General features: G+C 32.3%; 1 protein-coding gene across 3 annotated transcripts in view; it reads right to left on the minus strand.

The window, feature by feature from the left end:
• GPATCH2 (G-patch domain containing 2) overlaps positions 1 to 20,946 on the minus strand; it is a 152,283-nt gene that overhangs the window by 114,375 nt on the left and 16,962 nt on the right. For 2 of the 3 annotated variants that reach the window (XM_045536425.1, XM_045536426.1), the window contains exons 4-5: positions 19,772 to 19,954; positions 19,223 to 19,302 (exon numbers count right to left, since the gene is read on the minus strand). In XM_045536425.1, coding sequence (XP_045392381.1) covers positions 19,223 to 19,302; positions 19,772 to 19,954 — 263 coding nt within the window. Of the gene's footprint in view, positions 1 to 17,089; positions 19,092 to 19,222; positions 19,303 to 19,771; positions 19,955 to 20,946 lie in introns of those variants that run through there. The other variant, XM_045536427.1, reaches the window with a different exon arrangement.

Consider the following 20,946-nt stretch of genomic DNA (forward strand, 5'->3'; position numbering starts at 1 on the left):
TATTAACAAGAGAAAAAACCAAAATATGAATAATAGAAAAGGCAACACCACAATTTTACTTTTAAAAAAGCAAAGCACCTAATATTAAAGTTGGTATAAAATATTACAGTAATGCTCAAAAAAGAATGCTTTAACATCAAAATATTGTGGAGCTAAAGACAATGGATTAAGTCATGTCTTATGAAAGACCAGAAGAAGGTGACAGATATATAAACAATTCACCATATAACCAGCCGGCAGGTTAGTAAACAGAAAATGCTTTAATGATTTGAATACCTAATTTGGTTCCTTATATACTTTGTGCCTTACTCTCATTTAACATGAGTATAAAATATACTTAATGATGATTAATAAGAGCACCTGAGATTGCAGAGTTTATGCTACAACAGAAATAAAACTACTGAAATACAGGATGCATTGTAAGAATATCACGTATGGCTAACTTATTATGGAAGTATTTATTAGAATTTTTTTAAGTCTCCTAACTCCTCCTTTGATAAAATGCAGTAAAAACACGAGTAAATTAAAGACTACTAGCACTTCATAAATAACTAGTGCATGTGTTAGATTATTCCTACTAACAGAATGCATGAATTAAACAGCAAATTAGACAAAGATAAAAAGAGAATCAGTTAACTGGAAGACCAAGCTGAAGATATTACCTATAATGTGGCACAGAAAAACAGCAAAATGAAAACTAGGAGAAAAGAGCTAAATGATATTGAGAATAAAATGAGAAAGTTCAACATATGTTTGTCTGGACTCCTAAACAGATGAAAGACTGATAATAAATGAGAAGCATAATTTGGATAAGGGCTGAAATTTTTTAAAGAACCAATTAAAGAAAGGAATTCTCATATATAGGAATGTCAACATAAAACAAGCACGGTAAATAATTTCACACCTATATATGTATTGTTGTGAAACTATAGAATATCAATGACAAAATTTTTTTCTTAAAAGCAGCCAGGGAGTAAAAATAAAATACACTATCTATCATTAGTCTAACAGCAGATTTCCCACAGCAATAAGGAATGCCAGAAAACAGTATGAGTATCTTTCAAGTGTTGAGAAAAAATATTTAACCCAGAATTATATTAACAAAAAACTACTATTCATAAAAAAGTGAAATAAATCCAGTTTCCCATCAAAAATAGCAAATTTATCAGTTTTAGATTTACACTAAAGAACTTCTAAGCATAATGAAAGAAGATGAAAATGACTGCAATGAAAATCTGAAATATAACAGGAAAAGGTGAGAAAGAATCTGATAATCCTTGTAGATCTAAATAAATGCTGTACATTAATAATAATGTCTGATTAATAGGTTTACAAAACTAAAAGAATGGAAATCAAGAGAATATTTTAAGTTCGGAGAGGGGAGATCAAAATTAGTGTTCCGCAGTCCTTGTATTATTCAGAAGTTTAAATACTCAGTAGATTTTGAAAGCTGTTAAACATGCATAGCAAAATTTCAGACTTTGAAGGGTGGAAGCAAGCAAGCTACCTAGCTTCCAAACTACTAGAATGGAGGAGAAAATAAGAACAAAAAAGAGGAGGTAGGGAAAGAGCAAGAGGAATTAAAAATATCAATAATGGAGGAAAAAACATTAAAAGAAAGGAAAATAGAAAAGGTGAAGTTAATATAACAAGTCCGTGTAAATCAGAAATCATGATAAATGATAATCTGAGATTATTTGTTATTTGGTAGAACTTATTATGGTAGAATTCTTTAAATCCAACCATATGCTGTTTACAAAAGATAGGGAACAATCATCAAATCTCAAGCACTAGGATTGTCTTCAGCCAACTGTCAAGAATCTTCAGAAGGAAAACCAATTGAATGGAATAGACACTATACTCAAACTTACTGCTCTCTTCAGTTTACCGGAGCCCAAAAATGTAAAGAGGACAGGGAAAATAACATCTTTGCAGCAAAATGCCTGAATTCTCAACTAACTATAATGGTGCTTCTGTAATCAATTCTATTTGAAAAGGAGTTAAGGCAAAACTATGCATAGCATATACATACACAGAACGTTTTCACGAGACCAAAAGACAAACTATGGCCCATGCAATGTCTTTTTTATACTTCCTGCTTGCTTATCAGGAAAACAGCTTAAAATGCCAACATCTTATTTCCCACATTATGCATTTAAACTTCACTTACCCACTTAAGTAAGTCATCCATTCACCCCGTCCCCCTCCCACAGTGCATTAAATACCTGCAATGTACAGTGTTTTGTGGGAATGCAATGATGCTTTTATTCAGCTTAGGTTTGGATAGGGAAGATGATGTATAGAAGAATGCAGTAGTACTCAGCCAGTAAATAGTTTTTTTCCCCCTTTTTGACCATCACAACATCTTAAAATGTTTTGTATTTGAGTATCTTCAGCCAGAGAATGCACTTCCAGTGTGCTGATAACATCCCTAACACTAAGCTACTGCACACATGTGTATTATTTTCCTGGCCCCTGAAGGCATTTGAGCTTTGTACTCCTGACGTAAATGAGCAATAATAGTTCCTTTACAGTTCACAAGGTCCTATTATATACATTATTTCATCTTATCTTTTATTATCCCTATTTTAGGGATGAGGAAACTGAAGCTCAAAAAGTGATTTCTCCAAGGTCACACAGCCAGTAAATCATGGATCTGGGAGAAGTTATTCTGATTTGTAGTCCTTCGCTTTTTGCACTATATCAGAAGTGCTAAAACACAGTTCCATCAGCAATGAAGTGATGGAAGAGACAGATGCCTCTGAATGAGACGAGAGATGCCTTCCGGGAAGTTTTCAGATGAGGTTGTAACTAAGATGTGCCTTGATGAATGGGCAAGATTTCTACAGACTGACATGGAATGTGATGTTTCAAATGGTAAAAACAGTAGGAGCAGAGTGACAGAAGCCAGAAAGTACAAGGCACATTCAGGATGCATCAACTGGAGAGAGGTAGGATATGAAAATGGAAAAATATATTCTAATGGTCAAGACCTAGAATTAGAAGAAAAGGAATTTATATTTTATTAGAGGAGGCACTACGAGATTTAAATTAGAAGTCAAAAGGGTCACAAGGATCACATTAGGGTTTGAGGTGAATTGATGGTGGTGTGAAAGAAAGTAGACACGGAAAGATTAAACAGGGAGAATACGCTATGTCAACGGCCAAGAGATTGAACTAGAAAACTGAGTAAATATATACAGTTTATTAAATGACCTGTTTAAAAACACTCATTTTGCTTGTAAATAGTTAATAGTTCCTAAAACTATGGTTAAAAACATTAAGAAAATTTTAGTCTATAGGCTGAATCCACATTCAACTATTAATAGATTAGAGAGGCTAATGGAGGAAATAGAAAAGTACATTTTAGCAGGAATCAGCAGACTGGACCCTGGCTTTGCCTCTTACTAGTTACGTCAATTACTTATCCTCCCCAAACCTTAACCTCCTCTTTTGAAAGGTGGGTATGATAAATCTGTTGTGCTTCATAAAATTGAATACTACCCATGCAAAAATGACAATTGTGACATTACAATTATTGTTAAAGTCTTCATTATTGACAAAACTCTAAACACTCAGCAATAAATTGACTCCATATTAACAAATATTTATAAAATAACCAGAAGAACTCACTAAAAACTATTATTAGCATTTTAAAACAAAGGCATAAGCATTTTAGTTTATCATTTTTTATTTAAAGGACCATGATCTGGTTTACTTTTATATTTATTGTGATGGGAAAAACAAATTGGGAAGTATATATAAGACAGAGATTATTTTTAAAGTTTTTACAGCTAGCTAAATTTACAAAAACCCATAACTTGTTAATACAGAAATTAATTTAGTTACTCCAAATAAGTAATATATTTTATATTAAAGAGTCCACGTATCAAAAAATTAATAAGTTCACTGCTTAAAAAAAGAACTACTTTTAGATGAACAAGTAAGACCTGAGATTAATTTCTGATCCTTACCTTAGAAAACACCTGTTTTCTTCACTGTGTAGTCAGCCCAAATAATTAATTTTACTCCTGCTATTATGGCTACACAAATTATATTTGTTAGCTGCTAATCAGCTACATTGTATGTCTTACACAAATGTATTCTTATTAACCTCCAGGTGTACATTTTTAATCTCTAAATATACATTTTCAGATTGTGCTTTCTTAATGTGCCAAATTACCAAAAGATACCAAATTAATCATATGACATCTTATATGACAGCAGCCACATACATTTGCCAATGAGTTACCAGTCCCAGTCAAATGAATGTCACTTTCATTTCTAATAGTATCCATTCTGAAAATCTATTTTAGAATTTTAGTTGCTATAACTTAAAAAGTATAGATGTAACATCAAGCCTTAGAACATATTGATTTCAAACACATTTTTATTAAATTTGTGGAAAAGTAAACTAATTCTCACTTTCATTGTTAGATTTTATATAATAGCAGTGTGGAGCTGAAGGTGGATAAAAAGGGATACCAGTCCAACTTCACTGTTGAAGAAGTGAAGAAAGGTACAAAATTAAAATGACAAGAGTCAGTGCTCATGATATGATATTGGAAAAATCTAATTTAAGAGTATAAAGAATGAGAAATGCTCATGTATCATGTATTGCATGTACAAAAATGATAACTACAGCTTAAAATGTAGTATATATGGAAAACTAATCTCATTTCACACATTTAGGGCACATTAAGAAAGCACAATCTGAAAATGTATATTTGGAGATTAAAAATGTATACCTGGAGGTTAATAAGAATACATTTGTGTAAGACACAGGATATGGCTGATTATTTCTGTTCCTTTTTAATGCCACTTTTGGGTTACTGCTATCAACAGAAAATAAAAGCAAGCTCCCATTAGGATCAATATCTGATCCTGATCCTAATTCAAATGGGTATTTATCTTCTTTGTACCAAATACTTACATAAAATGATAGTACAACTACCATGAATCCCTGCCTCCCCCACTTTTGATTCAAAAATGGATCTATGGCAACAATCATCTAACAACCTCCTAAGTGCTTGTTTTATGAATCTGGCCCTTACTCAAGAAGTTACATTGAAAAGTCTTTTAATCTCCTTCTAAAAAGAATTTACAGGATTGCATTTAAGTTCAAGTTCAAGGGTATTAAAATGTACAAAGGAGAGTGGAAAAGGTGCTAGGTTATAGATTTTAACTTCTTAACTAGAAAATTGACTCAAAATAGATTTTCTAATTTACAATGAATCAAAAGAGAAAACATTAGACCATAGCAAAAGTGGCACAAATGTATCAAAAACCAAATGAATAAACATTTGAGGAGATTTATTATTAGAAATTGCAATAAATTTTGGAAAGATGAATTGATTTTAGTTAAAAGGTATAACTGACAATTTATTGGGCGGGAAGATGCATTATTTTCCAATTGTTATCCATCTACAGTAAAACTGATTTGTGTCCTATTGTATTTTATGGAAAAGGAGAGTGCAACTTTCAGTGATTTAGATTAAATGTATTAATCATAACCAAGCACTGTGAACTATATATCTACTATTAAAGAAGATTTTTGACATTTAATTCTGTAGCAATATTTTGGCTCTGTACCACTCTTCCTAAATCCAATTCCTGCTACAGTTGGCAGATTTCTCCCTTTTAATTTTATGAGGCTTAAAGTAGCATTTAACCACCCATGCGGTAAATAATGCGGGATTAGAAATATTTAGTGTTTTGTTTCCCTTTCAAGAGTGGTAATCCATCAAATCCAAAAATGTTCTCTAAAATTTTTCTATATTTTTGGCAAACTGTAATATATGATATCATAAAAACTATAAAATTAAATAAAATGCATTACATAGCTAGAATAGATCTGCTTTTCTAAAGAATTGCATTAACCTAAAAGAGCAGGTAAAATTCACTTTCAACCAGAAACATGAATCCTTATTGAAAACCAAAGCAAAATAAAAATTAAGGATTAAAATATGATACTTGATTAGAATCTTTTAATTTTATTCCTTCAGGTAATAAATCTTAATGAGTATGCAAATAATTTCTAAGCAGTTTAACCATCTAATATTTATCTAAACCACATACTATTGCAAAACAAAGTATTAGTTATATTGCAGAACAATTATTGAACATCTAAATGCTCTAATTACATGGATTAGTTAATGTAAAACTAAATTTTAAACTTAATATACCATATGTGATGAATATTTGCTCCCAACAAATAAATTTAACTCGTAATTTTTCATACAAGTGAGGCACAAGGCAAAAATGAACTGATTCACCTACAAAAACTAATATTTCTAACTATGATTTAGAATAGTTATAAAACATTCTTATATTTAACGTGTGAGCTTAAAAATAAAAACTGTTATTTAAAAATGTCTATTTTATGATTAAGTCAAAATAATCATCAGAAGTAAAACTGACTTTAAACAAAATCAAATTCCAACTGTGAAGTTTTAATTTATGAAATGCTAATTTTGTTTATTAATGAATCCAAATTATTGACAATAATCACACTATAACTACACGTGGTACTTTGAGATATATCAAAGTAATAAAGTAACCTGTCAAATGAGTAATTATATTTAATCTATATATAAAACAAATGGCCCAGAAATGAGTAAAGTCTGTAATTCACTCAAGACACAGTGATGCTATATATTCATGGTGAGAACATCTAATTTCTTCATATATTTTCATATCTTAATTTACTTTTAATGAAATTCATAATTATGATTGTTAAGAAAATAAGTATGTTCTCATGACAAAATGAAATCAAGGATTGTCAATCAGAAATAAGACAACATAAGAAGAAAGTGTGTGTGTGTAAAGGTACCTTTTTCATATAGAAAGTGTCTGCTTTGCCCTTCTTGCCCTTCACAGTGCTACACTGTAAAACTGGGAGTTATATATTGGAAGAAATAGGACAAAAGAAAACTCATGCAGTCAGCCAGATAGGTACCACCTTTAAGGAGCATTCCAATGGAAAATAAAGGCATTTCAATAACAAACATATGATTAGTTTGCTGAGGAAAGAGGGTGACTCTGAGATTATGCTCGACCCCAAAATGAGTTAGATTCATTGGTATTTCCTAAAAGCCGTCAGTTCTAGAAGTTGGGTGGGCAAGCACTAGTGTTCTGAGAAGCTATATGAAGAAAAAGAAAGGGGAATGGGTCTGATGTTAGTATACATGAAAAAGGCTAATGCCAAATTTGTGCCTTGAATTAAATTTTCAATACAATTTGCAACAATTAAAAAGGGTAAATTAAGGATTCAACAATAAAAAGTCCTAAAGCTTTCCTCAAAAGGGGAACCCAATCAAATTTCGAAACAGGCAACTTCCACAAGTTGACAAGAAATTTAAATTTCGAGTCTCAACAGTGTTTTCAAAACTTAACATTCAAAAAGGCAAAAATCACTGTAGAAATATGGAAAAAAGTATAATTTCTGAAAATTTTAAATTGTAAAAGGACTGAAGTTCAGAAGATCTGATTCAATGTAGGTAATTTTTTAAAAATCTTCTTATGAACCCATGAAATAGGGATTACAATAGTACTTATACAACAGGATGGATGGAGTCTATAAAACTCCTCTTTAAAAAATATTAAATGATATTCAAATATTTACTGTTGTCAATAACCATTTGGAATAGAAAACTTAACTGACAAGTAACAGAACAATTTACTTTTTAATAAACTTTAAGTTTATTAAAAATTTGAATGTAAGAACCCAGTAAGTTAAACCGATACCAAAGAATAGGAGAGAAAAAGTTAGGTGAAGTAGAAGAAGAAAGAGGAACGATGGAGAACATATTTACATGATGAAAAACTATTACACTGAAAAATAAAACATGTTCACAATTCAATAGATTTAATTTGATCAACAAAAACACATTGATCCAATGACTTGCCCAATATATTCATTAAATTGACCAAAATATCTGACTGAAATATCTTAGTGGACCATTACATCTAAGTTTTAACAAATTGGAAAAAAGAAATATATATATATATATACATAAAATATATATTTTACCCTTGCATGGGAGCTTGTATAACTTGGTCGTTATACAACAGGGCCAGAGTTTAAATCCTGACTAGCTGTGACCTTGAACAAGTCATTTAAGTTATGGAAGTTCAGGAATTGGAGGCTCCAGATACCTCTTAAACAGGCAATTTGTGGATAGTCTATTTTTAAAAAGTGCTTCCCCAGATCCCATTTCTCACCCACACAGCCATATATTACTACCCACCCCTACCCACACCCAGCAGAAACTCAAAATTCATGATATGAAAGTGTTAAACTATTAAATAGAAAGGAGCCATTCCTACGGACCACTGAAAATTCAGTGAGAGTCTGCACATTGAATGCTCCCTGTCCTCTGCTTGCAAAAACAATGTTGACTAGAGGATTACAGCCTACCCTCACCCCACATGACCTGAGGCATAGCGTTCTCTCTGCCACTGGTCAAAGGGAAATCCTTACGACAGCAGTATTTAAGAATTCCCCCAACCAAAAGGTCAGCAAGCCCTGTGTTTGCACGCTAGGAACCCAATCAGCTTTTTAGTGATGTCACATGAAATTTTAAATGCTATCACGCCATGAAGTACATTAAATGGACAAATCAAAAACAATGAAAACCCTGGATACTAATATTGGTCAGAAAGAATGTTGTTCCTTAAGGTTGCACTGGAGCATAACTAATGGTGGGAAAACTCCCTAAAAAACATAGGGTAGGCCAGGCATGGTGGCTCACAACAGTAATCCCAGCATTTTGGGAGGCAGAAGTGGGAAGATGGTGTGAGGCCAGGAGTTTGAGACCAGCCTGGGCAACATGGTGAGACCACATCTCTACAAAAAAATTAAAAATAAAAAATATTAGCCAGGCCTGGTGATGTGTGCTATAGTCCCAGCTACTCATGAGGCTGAGGTGGGAGGATCACTTGAGCCTAGAAGTTTGAGGTTACAGTGGGCTGTGATGACATCACTGCACTCCAGCCTGGGCAACGGGGTGAGACCCTATCTCTTAAAAAAAAAATAGTAGTACTCGGTAAATTACCACCAATACTTTAAAAAATATGCTAAGAGCTGGCCTCCCATCACTGGGGTGGTACATGATGTAATTAGGGATACAATATAAAAGTAAACAGATAAATAACATTATAAAATAGAAGATTACCCATTAAGGAATGAATGAATAGCAGAGACAGAGGGTGCAATGCCATTTCAGAATATAGAGTGACCTCAGAAATGTAAAGAGTTGGGGAAGGTATTAAAGAAAAGGTATAGAATTTGAACTGTTCCTTGAAGGACATGAATCTAATAGGAAGAAGGAGGAATGCATTGTTGTGGGCAAAGGTAAGAACAAATGGAGATGGCTGATATGGGAAGGCTGGAGGAGGCCTGGGGGCACAGAGAAAAATAAGACCATCTACAAAAGAGTGAAGTGTTGTAGGTCATAGGTGAGCAGTAAAGGTAGAACGGAACAAATCTTAATTTTATTATAAAGGCAGTGAAAGCTATTTTTAGGCTAGTTAGTGACATGGGCATAACCATGCTTTAGAAATGTTTACTTGGAGTTACATGTGATATGGATTACAGGCAGGAGAAACAAAAGGGAGACCAGGGAGAAGATTGATATACTATCAAAATGAAAGCTTATGAGAAACTGATGAAATTGAAAGAAGAGGCTGATATAACAAATAAAGAAATAAGACACAGACATGTCTAGATGTGGAAAGAGTGGAGGAGGCCAAAGGTAACACACAAAACCAAAATTTAAGTAGAAGAACAAAAAACCACCTAGGATCAATGCTTTTCTTAACAAATATTAGGTCTCCTTTTTTGCTTTCCCTTTCTCAGTTTTTACTAAACTACATGGTATTTGTGGATAAAGACATCGTACTCATTTTATATCCCCAGGCCCTTACACAATGAAGACATCATAAGCTTTCATTATAGGTACATACAACTGAACCAAGAAATTTATGGCTGAAAACACAATTAAACAAGACATCAAGTTTTTGAGTCAAATGTAACATATACTTATTTATTTATATGACAAATGATATAAAATACAAATTAGAAGAGTTTATCAAGGATATATGTAAATGAAATGAAATGAGATGAAATCTAAATAACTTTAGTTTTTAAAGAACAATTTCTAGACTAAATACTACACACTCTATACAAATCTAAAAGACCTCAAGAAAACCAAGTACATACTATTAAATGTTACTACAATTACATTATAACCTAAAGATAAATGCTCCAACTATACTGACCTGAAACACTAACAGTAAACTGCCTATAACCAATCATCAGATTTAAATACGAAGTTACAAGAGGAAGAAGCTATACTGTTAAGGGCATAAGTTATTAAGTTGTTAAACTTTCCCCATTAAGTATCGGTTATTGTTTCAGGTAATTGTGATTTCACTATAACAAAAATTTTACAAGTTTTATTGGCTTAAGACACAGATAAATACTTGTGGGCATGTGTCTCTGATTTATCAGAATCCCTTTCCCGGATGATAGGCCACAAATATCTTGCTTGGCATTTGCTAACTAACTATAACATAGGGAACACCTTCTATCTATATGATTTCTTTGTGAATTTTCAGTTGTTCAAATTGACCTTCAGTTGGAGAATTTGCAGGTGACTTACGTACAGAAAGTGCTTGTTAAATATTATTTGGAAGTGTTCTACCCATCATTGATTTTGAACTTTTCTGATATTAGATATCTGACATATCTGAAGGAAAATTAGAAAACTGAGTTTTATAGACCATCAAAATAATTCTAGTAGCAACATAAAAGGCAGAAAACCAGAGTTGAAGTTTCTTAGAAGGTAAAATGTTTGCAGCATTTCTGTTTCCCTGATTTTGATTAAAAAAAAGAAAAATAATGGGGACTCTGGCAATGTCACTACCATTTTAAAAGGCAACTAGGAAAAGGTGTTGAGTCTTCATCTGTGGAGTCAAATGGTTACCAATCAATCAGCAGTCTTAATTTCTAAAGAAAGCATTTTAGAACCTATTTCAAAGGTTTCTTAGGATACAAAAGAGAAGGAAAGTTTTAAAATGCTAACCATACTCTAAGAAATATTTTTAAAAAACCTCACATTGGCCATTAAAGACATTCTTTAAAAAGTCCAAAGATCATATCCTTAGGAAAAAAAAAAATATCAATCTCAAGTAAGCCATTTAAGACCTAAGAATTTGTATGCAAATAACAAAAGTGAAAAAAATAAAAAGCAGAAAGCATGGCATTCCATGCATTGTTTGAAATGTTATAAAAAGACTGGTTGCACTGCACAATATTTAAGTAGCCATGAAAACAGAGACTAAGTTGGTAATCTCTGCAGGGAAGTTCTTATGTATTAAATTTCATAACAAATATTATGATGAAATCCGAAGCACCATATATTTAGCACCTGAAAACTTTCTTTAAAAAAAAAAATTCAAAAATTACAAAGAAATGATAAATGTCTAAGGTTATGGATATCTTAATTACCCTGATTTGATCATTATACATTGTATGCATGTATCAAAATATCACATGTATCCCATATATATGTACAATTATTATGTATTAATTTTTTAAAAAATTAAAAGCAAAAAGAATTCAAAAGTACTAGTAGTAATGCTGTACTTTGTAAACAAAAGTGACTTTTTTTTTTTTTTTTTTTTTTGACCATTTGCAAGTCAACCTACATTTAAAAGCTTTGGTCAACCTGTTCAGGAACCAGGAGGGACGGTTAAAACTTATCCTCACTTCTTGAATAAATAGGTTTGAGTAATATACACTCTTGCTTCTTTCCCCACATTGTTATAAGAGCAAAGGCACTGGACTGGCCAATTCCAGCCTACAAATCATATTCTCTCTAATTACCTTCATGTCCTATAATTCTCTATCACATTACCCTGCTTAATTTTCTCCATGGCCATTTTTATTTATTTACTTTCCCTTCCATCCCCCAGCAAAGTTTTTTTATTCATTAAGATGTAAGCTCCAAGAGACCATGTCTATCTTGTTTACCATTGTTAACACCCAAGGCCTAGAACAGTATCTAGCATTATTGATACTACCATATCTAATGTCAACAAATCTTTATTAAATGAATAGATGCAATGCAAAAGTTAATCAGAATACCAGGTCTAGTAAAATTTAAGGGATCATTCTAGCCCATGGATCATCCTACCTACTGGGGGAATAAGTATGGAACTTAGACTCCTGATACAGTCTTACCTTGTAACTACCTAATGTAAGTAACCTCTATACTACTATCCTAATGTAACCTATATACTACTATGTCATCTTTTAAAAGATAAATCTGATCATTTTAACCCCTCAAAGATTACATGGGTTCACGTACATTTCTACAGACCACAAAGTTCATAATGATCTAACCTCTGTCTACCTTTTCAACTTAACCCTGCTGCTACATATTCCTCCACACAAGCATACAGTATACCTCAATAATACTGGATTCACAGTTTCCCGAATACTCCATGCTATTTCAAACTTAAGCCTTGACCATGCCTTTCTGTCTGCTGATTCCCATCCCCAATGAGTTGGTGAGCTCCAACTCATTCTTGAAGTCCCAGCTAAAAGATCTTCCTCCTTTAAGAGGTCTTGCCAGACTTTCGCTAAGTTACATGAGAAAAGAGAGGAAAGGAACGTAAGAATACAGAGGATATCATCACAGCTGAACTGAAGTAGCACTGTGACAACTAGGAGGCACACCATAAAACAGTCTGCAGGGATAATGAGGGACCACAGAGGGCAGGCAAAACAAGATAAAATAGAGAGCAAGAAATCAGACCAGAAAGTGCTAGAACTGGGGGATGCTGAAGATCAGCAAGAAGGTACTAGAAACTATCTGAGAAACATATAAAGGGAAGAGTCAAAATGGAGAGTTGGGTTCCAGTGATTAATCCAGTGGAAGCAATGAAACATTTTAGTTATTTTCATTATTGCACACATCTTGACTGTGAGTGCCATTCAAAATGGCAAAGAGTGCTTGTGGGTATTTCAAAATAACTCACACTTCCAATGGCATTTTGTAACCAGAAATGAAGACTACTTCATGAAGATAATTTATTTATATTTATTAGCAACATGACAGCAATATGAAGAAACTTCGAAATTACACTAATTTTGGCTTGCCAAAGGAAAAAACTATAATAAACTGTTTCAATTGTAAACAACAGTGTACATTATAGGGATGTTAAGAGGATTAAGTTAGTTAAAATATACAAATAACACATAAAAAAGTATCTGGCACAGAGTAAGCATCATTGTGTTTGCTATCATTACTAACATTCACTTTTCAAGGTTCCAGATTTCTGAAGCATCACAAACCCAAATGACAACATATGAAGTCAAGCCAATACTTGTACCAAGTTATCACAGAAGGACAAATATTTTAAATATATGAAAAAATATATGTAATCAATTTTGGTAACATTGAAATACCAAGATTGAATATCTATTTATATAATTTTTCCTAAAGGGTTTTTAAGACTAAATATGGAAAACATAATAAGCATTCAAATACTGTTATTTATACTACTATACTATATCTGTACTATGTAGATTTGTATGTATCCTCTCCACTTTTAATAAATATAATACAATAAGAATACCAACATTAATATTGATAGTTCAATAGAACTGAATGAAAACTTTTTAGATTCATATTTTCAAATATCAATATGAATATTAAAGTTATATGATATGAAATATAAAGTTGTGAATGCATCAAAATAGAGAATTTTAAATCAGAGACTATTAAAATGTCTTTTGTAAAAGAAATATTTATTATAATTCTATTAAGTTATACTTTCCTATGATACGAAAATCAACTTTATCTCAAAATAAATTCTAGGAAAAAAGTATCAGTTTCTAATGTGAAATCAGGATCTCAATCTGACTTTGAGATAAGATAAAAAGTAAACAATTAAATTCTAATCTATTATAATAGATGAGAATATATATGATATATACTTAGAATATAACAACATTTTAAATAGACTTTCTTCTTGTATTCTCTAAAGTAATCAAAAATGCTTTAAGGATACAAATAAATATCAATTTACAGGGGTTATAAATAAAGCATTTAGCTTTCGAATTCCACTCAATAATTTTAGATAACTAGTCAGCACATCAAATTACAGTTGAAGACAAAGGCTGTGTGTATTTTTAAAAATCATTTTAGATAAGTTTTCTATCATAAAATTTCTCCTTTCTCTTAGACCAGTCTAAGAGAAAAACTTACAGTTTCCTTACTTTAACTCTATTTTAAATGGCTCTTCTGTTGTAAAGGCTATAAATCAGACTAAACGTTCATGCTTTAGTATCCTAAGAAACAACAAAAGTTGAGCAAAAAATACAGAGTAAATCAATATGGTATGATTATCATTATCAAAATGCCATTCATGAAATCCTGGTTCTCTGTTACTTCACAGAAGAAGAAAATATCTACAATATTCCTTTTCTCCTCTAAAACAAACTGACTCAAGATTCTGAACAGATATAAATTATTGTGATCAGGGCCATTATTGTATTGTGAATATAAACAGTATGCTTACTTGTACAGCATGGCAATTTAGATTAAGAGGTAATGTTCACTGTCTTCAGATATTTAAACTTGATAAACACAATCAGAGTCATTTTCTTTGGCAGAATAACAATGAATACCATGACCATATGTATTCTCATTCCAACCACACAGAAAACTGGACTGATACAATTCTAAAACTTTTAAACAACATTCTATATCTCTTATGTAGAATTCCTTATGTAATACTTATGTTGGCTTGCAAGTACTGTATTTTAAACTGAGTAACTTATTTCTTGATATTTCAACAGACTAAACAAAAATGCTAACTTTCAGTAGACAAATATAACACCTGTTGAAAGACTGTTAATTCAAAACAAAACAGAATTTTAAAAATCTCTCACCTACAGAAAACAGATTTTTTACCATGTTTAGGAACAGGATATCCTGGTGAATTGAAATATTATGCCTAAGTAAGGTTACCCAGATTCACTCTGTAAGTACTGTATCCCAAAACTGATTCTGGCATCACTGTTCTGAGAAATATTATTCTGAATTGTGCTTAATGCATGAAATCTGGAAATATAAGAGATTCAGGCTGAATCTCCTGGAAAATGGCTCCAGCACATCCCTTGGAATTAATTTTCATTTGCTCAATTCTCCTAAAAGTGGAGAATATGAGAGGCTGGTTAGCTGGGCACCAATAAACTGGTACTTTATATTCTAACAGAAGGACAGCAATAGTAATTTCTTTCAACATTAAATTCTTAGGACTCTCAGCATTCACCCCTCATATATATGGACACAAATAATTTTAAAAATCAGATAACTCTGAACCCAAACCTCCTAAACAGTATATATCTTTCTAAAAATGAATAGCTTAATGACTGGGGGAGGGCAGATAGGAGAGTTTAGAGTACGCAACTGAGTTTTGAGATTTAGTGCAGTGGTTTGTCAATCTAAAATTCATTTGAAACCATTCTTCATAGATCATGTTAGAGACAGAGTCCAGTTCAAATAAAAATGAGTATAAAAGAAACATAAAAGACTATAATATAAAGCACTTTAAATATGAAATATAAAGGCAAATTTTATATAAAATATGAACAGAAAAGGTTAAAGTCTAAAATTCTGCACTATGTCCTATGATACAAATGTTTTCCAAGTCACCAGCTATTGTGTTTAATATATCTGTAATAATACTAATGATAATGATAATAGTAACTATCATTTATTTAATATATGCTATGTGCTAGAGATGGTGCTGGGCCCATTATGTACACATAATCTCATTTCAACCTGACAACACTTCTGCAAAAGTAAGTATTGTCCATATTTAAGGAGAAAATGAGGTTCAAATTGTAATCACAAGTAAAAAGAACAAGAGTGTGGATTCACAAAGGTTTGATTTCAAAATCTGTAAATTTTTCACACCACTTTGCTCTCTACAAAACTAATACAGTTAACCTTACTCCTAGTTCCAAATTCCATATCTGCAAATTGGTCTACTTGCTAAAATTTATTTGTAACCAAGCCCTAAATCAATACTCACACTTTCTGACTTCTGAGATCATTCAGAAACGTGCAGAGCAGTGAAAATTTGAGTTGCCTGACATACATGTGCATTCCCAGTTGAGGTCGAGACGACTCTGGCTTCTTGTTTCAGCTCCCACACTGTAAACAAGTATCCTTTTTGCGGTCTATTTAGTGCCAATTTTTTTGCATTTTTGTGCTTTTTGTTGGTGATTTTTCACTGTTTTAAACTGCCCCCCAAGTATAATGCTGAAAAGTGCTCTCTAGTGCTCCTAAGCACAACAAGACTGGGATGCGCCTTATGGAGAAAACACATGTTGGTTAGATAAACTTTGTTCAGGCATGAGTTATAGTGCTGTTGGCCACAAGTGCAATGTTAATGAATCAAAAATATGTATTAAATGTCTTTAAACACAAACACACATAAAACAAGGTTATGTATTCATTGGTTGATGAAAATGTGACCCAAGTCTCAAAGGAATCTAACCCTATCTAACTGTAGGAGCAATAGTTCTGTATTCCCCAATTCAGTATTCACAGCAACTTCGTAGAACATAACTACAGTGAATAACAAGAATCAACTGTAATACAACTGAAAAATTTTCCTCCAAAAAATGTTTACATTGGTATATCAGTAAAAGATTCTCCTTCCGTCATTTCCTTCAAAGATACTACATCATTATATTTGTGCAGTCATCACTCATTTGCTTAAAAAACCCGTTGATGCCATTCTGTTTAATGGGTTGCAGTTACATGTGTTTGACTTTGCTCAGAAAATTAATCTCTCTTAAAAGCAATCTGGCTTTCCAGTGTGAAAGTCTAAGGTAATTAAATTTCATTTCTTATTACCAGATGTCATGGGTACTGTTTAAAGATGCCTGTTTTGTGAGATTATAATTTTTAAAACTAGGTAGTTCTATATAGTATGAACAGTACAAGCGACAACAAAAACTTAGCATAAGAAATTAGAAAAATATCAGCACAAATTAGAATTCTTACCTTTCTTGCCCAAGTCAGAGATTTTATTGAAAAAAAAAATTACAGTAGTTAAAAATCTAAACAAGGACAATTCAGGGTTGAAAGAAGAAAAGACCTGAAAGAGTCCATTGTCTTCAGTAAAATTTTGAATACAAAAAATGTAGACCAGAAAAACAGTTTATGGCCTAATGCACTAGTTCCATGATAAACACACATATATAGTATATCTCCATCAAGTGAAACTTAATCACCTTTTTACAATTTAGAGAGGAAAGGCAGTTTTTAGTATGGTTAAGCCATGTATCATCAATACCATGAAGCTAGCCTATCAGTTGTAATAGCTTCTATAAAATACCACAGTGAGATTGCAATAAGCCTAGAAAATGGGCTACAAATCCCAGCTATGCTCAAGCAAGCAGTGAACCAAAAATAAAAATAGGTAAAACTGAACCAAGAACTAGATAGCATTCATCTAGATTCATGATTGGTAAGGCAAAGTTCATAGGCCAAGGTTTTAAAGTGACTTATTCAGATCTAAAAGACAGTCATTATACAAAATAAAATAAAAGCATTTATGTAATTCAGGAAAAAACCATGACTTTTCACTCCAAAGACATAGCATAAAAAAAGCTTACAATTACCAATACCACATTATTGTACCTTTAAATATCACCTTAAATATGCAAAGGTAAAGAGACTCAAAGTTGCACTTTACCATTTTTAATCTCTCTCCAGTTTAGACAAGCAATCTAAAAGGAGATTTGTTGAAATCTTTCAGATTGTAATAACCTTAGGTAAAGGCAATGGTAACTTTAAGTTTCTTTTCCAATCATATTTAAGTAAACCATTAAGTGCTGAATTAACAATCCATACAATAATATAAAAATACATGTATTAAATCACATTGTTTTCATCAATTATCAAAGCTTAGTAAAAATATTAACCATTTTAATATAACCATTTTGAAGAAATCAAATGGCCTGAACTTAGTATAGTATCTAAATTATATCATCAACAAAAACATTACATTTCCCCCCTGCTTGGTGAAAATGAGTTCATGCAAGTATTTCTGACACTCACAGTGACACATATGGTCTGCTGTTCTAAGGATATACAAGCAGCTCTCACTTTTAAACATGACAATATGATTCAGAGTCACACAGTATTTGCTAAAATACCAGCTTTCACATGATTTCATTAAGCGCTAAGTCAAAATAATAATTTTGATGTGTTTCAGGTATCAGACAAAGCCAATAATTTAAAAGGTAAATGATTCTACTTGTGCAGACTAGTTATCACTGTGGCTAGTTTGGGAATAGTATGATTTTTGAAGTACAATGAAAACTATACTATAAAATACAATGAGGTTGCAATACAGAGCAGATTATGCAAGTAGAAAGGAAACTGAACAAAATACAAACTCCAGCAAGATCATCAACCTTACCTACTACTCATCTTAGCCCTTGTTAAAATACCCTGAGTAAAATGCAAATATTTTAAATAATGCTGGTTATATAAGACTTCTCTAAAATTGAACCATAAATATAAGTGCATCATGATTTTTATTTACAACAGTCAGATATGTAAAAATTAATTCTTAACTAGTCACAATATAAACATTAAGGAATACTTAGGTTAGATCTGGAAGCTTTTAATTTTCTAGCTTTTGTTAGCATTTTGGCAAAGCAAATAATACATAAATGGATTCAATGTAAAAATCATAAAAGAGAAAAATATATAAAATTTACAGCAGTTTCTATCCACCCTGGGCCAACCTAAATCCCTAGAAAGCCTCCCCAATCAGGTTCACTTCTGACTAAAAGGAAGAATACCAGTCCTCCAGCAAAAACAGCCCCATCTTTTCATCAAAGAGGCTCTCACTTCAGTGATATTCCTCCAGGGAAGAGGACAGGAGCCAGGTTCCCTCGAATGTCATTCCCCAGATGTTCAAAACGTAACTAATTTAATAGCATTAGAAGATTTGGTTTATAGGGGAATCTCACTGGTCCAGTTTGTAGCCTACAAGAAAATGGATTATTTTTAAGTATAACATTAGAATGTGAATAAAGGATGAGGATGTGGCTTTTTATTCCATAGAAATGGAAACATTTCCAAACATGACAAGTAAACCAAAAAAAAAGCATGCCTACCATTGAAGTTGGAGTCCCTCCAGACTTTTTAATATTCTTTGAAGGCATTCCATGAAGGCGACTGAGTCTAGCTTGGAAACCTGGAAAATCAAAGTACTCAGTTTAGAAGATTGTATGATCATTGGAGCATAGAAAAAGAAGATCCTATCAATAGAGAATTAATATTGGTGGGGTTGGACACCATGAATATTACTGGGGAAAATGCAAAACTCACACTTAAAAGAAATGAAGTAATGCCTAGCAGGGTTCTAATGCAGTTAGCCGTTAACTACCCAGTGTTTAAACACTACAGTGATATCCAAGGTGTTTCTTTTCTCCCAATTCACCTTCCTGTTACTTCAAGATTTTCAGAATAGGCCTCGCAAGAAAACAAGTCAATATTTCTAACAATTTGAAAGCATGATAAATGGTAGCTGAATTAGTGGCCAACATATTTCTTCATATAGCATTTTGTGTTTACATTCTCTAATTTCTACTTTATCCTCTTTGAGTATTTCTAGATTGACCATAAGCCCATTGTATCCACCAGTTATAGGCAGCGCTACTGACCTCTTCTGCCCGGATGCGACATAAGGGGAAAAGAACCAGTTAAGATACTTTCAAAGACAGGATCTGGTAAATTTTTGTCTAGCTCAGTAGGATCTTCCTTTTCCCACCAGGGCACAACTCCAGTGATACCACATGCTCCGCCTGATTCCTTTTCGTAGAACCAGTCACTCTGCTCATCATCACCTGTGCAAATATAAGAAATCCCCCAAAGATTTAGTTTTATCATCCAAATACACAGTTAGTATTGTCAGATAATAAAAATACAAGATGGTAGTTAAATTTGAATTTTAGATGAAATACTTTCAATATAAGTTGTAGTATTTGTACTACATTTCTAGTGTATGTCCAAGTACTGCATGAGGGATACTTGTACTAAAAAATATTTGTTATTTATTTAAAATTCAAAATTAACTGGGAATCCTGTATTTTATCTTGCAACTATATATATAACCTATAAAGAAAACTTTTTTACTCTATACCACAACGGCACTCAAGAAATGTTCTCTAATGCCATGACAAGCACTGCTATCAACAAAAACACGAAATGTTATGTTTAGAACCAATTTTAAAATGTGAAAAACAATAATAAACTGGTTAGTCCTTTCATAAAAACTACACAGAAATCCATTTTAAGTTACTACCCTTTCCATGTTAAGAAAAAACAAGTTTTAATCTCCTACCAGGAATCAAAAGGTATAAAACTGTGGAACCCTTTCTTTGCAGTTGGTAATGGTATATAATTAGCTTAATTTCATGATTTGTATGGAGTGTAAAAGGAGAAACAATCATGAACAGATGTGACTAAATGAAATTAATCAAATTAAGCTCATTAAGAAATAGTTTTGAAAAAGTTGATTTTAAATGAAAAGTGACAATACCACAGATTATAAAGAAACTATATCAAACTACACGCGAGGTATTTTTAAAACACAACACTATTGTGATTTTGACTTTTGGGAACATCCATGAATGTAACCATGGGATAATGAATGATCAGTTTAAAATTCAGTTTGAAATGTGTCATTGGCACAATCAATATTTTGGTTTTTAAAGAAAGGAATTATAAAGAGTTGTATAAAAAAGACAAAAATACAAAATGAAGGCAGATGGGTTTTAAAAATAAGAAACAAGGCCGGGCGCGGTGGCTCACGCCTGTAATCCTAGCCCTCTAGGAG

This window comes from Lemur catta, chromosome 23 (assembly GCF_020740605.2).
Source record: "Lemur catta isolate mLemCat1 chromosome 23, mLemCat1.pri, whole genome shotgun sequence".
Taxonomy (NCBI): domain Eukaryota; kingdom Metazoa; phylum Chordata; class Mammalia; order Primates; family Lemuridae; genus Lemur; species Lemur catta.